Source organism: Rhinopithecus bieti, unplaced genomic scaffold (assembly GCF_001698545.2).
Source record: "Rhinopithecus bieti isolate Rb0 unplaced genomic scaffold, ASM169854v2 scaffold_36039, whole genome shotgun sequence".
NCBI classification, from domain to species: Eukaryota; Metazoa; Chordata; class Mammalia; order Primates; family Cercopithecidae; genus Rhinopithecus; species Rhinopithecus bieti.
The window spans coordinates 18,614-20,610 of NW_016815143.1; the positions used below are offsets into that span (position 1 = coordinate 18,614).

General features: G+C 49.9%; 1 protein-coding gene across 1 annotated transcript; it reads right to left on the minus strand.

Annotated features, from left to right (window-relative positions):
* Positions 1-38: 38 nt before the first annotated feature.
* Positions 39-1,991, minus strand: USP27X (ubiquitin specific peptidase 27 X-linked). Its single transcript, XM_017852983.1, has one exon. The coding sequence runs from the start codon at positions 1,648-1,650 to the stop codon at positions 334-336; it is 1,317 nt and encodes a 438-aa protein (XP_017708472.1). The 5' UTR covers positions 1,651-1,991; the 3' UTR covers positions 39-333.
* Between the last annotated feature and the right edge of the window lie 6 nt (positions 1,992-1,997).

Genomic DNA, 1,997 nt, shown 5'->3' on the forward strand with positions numbered 1-1,997 from the left:
CACCCCCCCACCACCCCCCTCCCCCCCACACTTTCCCACACAATCTTTTGGAGGAATATAGGATATGTACCAGTGTCAGCATTTTCCTGCTCCTGCCTTCCTTACCCAGAGTGTTTCTACCATTTAATTTCCCTTTCATCAACTGTTTAGACTAGAGCCTCTTCTCCCTCCCCTTCTATTTCTCTTCCAATCAGGACCTTTTGGACACTGGGTACTGTTCAATTCTTACTCTGTCAGGCCCATGGGCCATGGTCAAGTAGGTCCTTTAGATCTCCATGCCAGTTGTAGTATTGGTGTCGTCATCTTCCATTGCAGGTAGGTCTGTGTGTCACCTCAGTAGGCTTGTGTGTTCATTTCTTTCACTTTTTCTGACTCATGTTCCAGCACCTGTTTGTGATAGAACAGTAAATACCCTTCACTGTCCAGTACATCCTTAATACTGGCCTTAGTGATGACGGCATCATCACACTTGAACCACTGGTCCTTGTGGTGCCGGATGAAGCTGGTATAGTGGCCACTCTCCAAGGTTCCTTGGTGATTAACTACAGCAAACAAGGAATACTTATTTTCATTGTTTCCACTATTGGTTGGCAGCTGCAATTGTCCATTAATTCTGCTCTCTTTACTTGAGGCCATAAATGGTGTCATATCCAGCTCCAGAGGAAAGGAAATGTATGTAGTGATCTTGCGCCTCTGTTTGGCTGAATGTTCAAACCGTTTGAAATGAAAACAGGCAACGACAGGTAATTTATTCATTGTGAGCTGTTTGGTAGATTCCTGGTAGCTTTGGCAACTACCACATTTGATTTTGGCACTGCTTCCTAAGTGCTCTGGCCTCGTAAACCTCCGCAAGCAGTCCGTGAGGGTGGTGATTCCCGGTATGTGGCTTTCCCCGTTCACACTGCTCTCCCTCCCTGGGCTCATGGGCCAGAAGGAGGTACAAGAGCCAGGCAAGTCCAAACTAATGTCCCAGCATGGGTCTATCGTGGTGGAGACGCCATGGCAGGCTTGACAGGTGACATCAGACTGCAGGCCACCTGTGAAGATTTGGTCTATGATGCAGTTACAGTGGTTGGGATTGTTGGCCGCCTTCCCGACATCATCACCTTTGCAGTGCCTGTGCAGGACATCTAACGCTGCAATGAGGAACTCGTGGGCATCCTGTTGCCTGTACCCTGCTAAATGGCGGGCATGTATCCACACCAGGTGCAGTAACTTATAGGGCACATGAGGAGACGGGTTTCCAGAATACAACTCCCGAAACAGCGACGACATCTCACAGACCAGACACAACTCGGGACTCGGCATCTCACATCGGTGCCTGTCAGAGAGAAAGAAATCTCTCAGTATTGGCGTGTGGGTGAGGGCCTGGACGATGCAGTTCATAAAGCACGTGTTGCCAAGATTGATGAGTCCTCTTAAACCGATCGTAAAGCTGGACGTGATTCTTCTTCTCCTCGGGTTGTGCCCCAGCAGTTCTAATTCTGGTTTGGTTGTTTCCCAGGTTGGGAATTTCTCGCCAAGGCCTGGCACTGAACACTGCTGGTGAGAAACCTCTGTTGAGGTGGAGGCTTGTAATTTCAAAGCTTCTCCTTGCTCTTCTTTGGCAATTTGCTCAATGTCTTTGTCATATACATAGTCCTTACACATAAAGCAGTATATACCTCCGTAATACAGGTCTACGGCTAAGTTGTGTTGTTTCGTCTCGGCGTGCTCGTGAATGTGTTTCTCCGTGAAGCAGCCAAAGAAGACACAGGAAAGGCAAGAGTGGAGTCTGTTCAGATGGGTGCCACACACATGGCAGATGCACGACTTTGCCTTGCTTTTCCTGGTCTCCGGGGTTCCACACCACACGAAGCACTGGTAGATAACCCGCAGTTCCTGCCTCCAGTTCTCTCCCACCTTAAAGCTGTTCACGTGGGAACAGCCTGGTGGCCCCACGGCAAAATCCACATCCAGGCATCCGCCCCCAGGGCCGCGCCGGGGCCGGGGCCGGG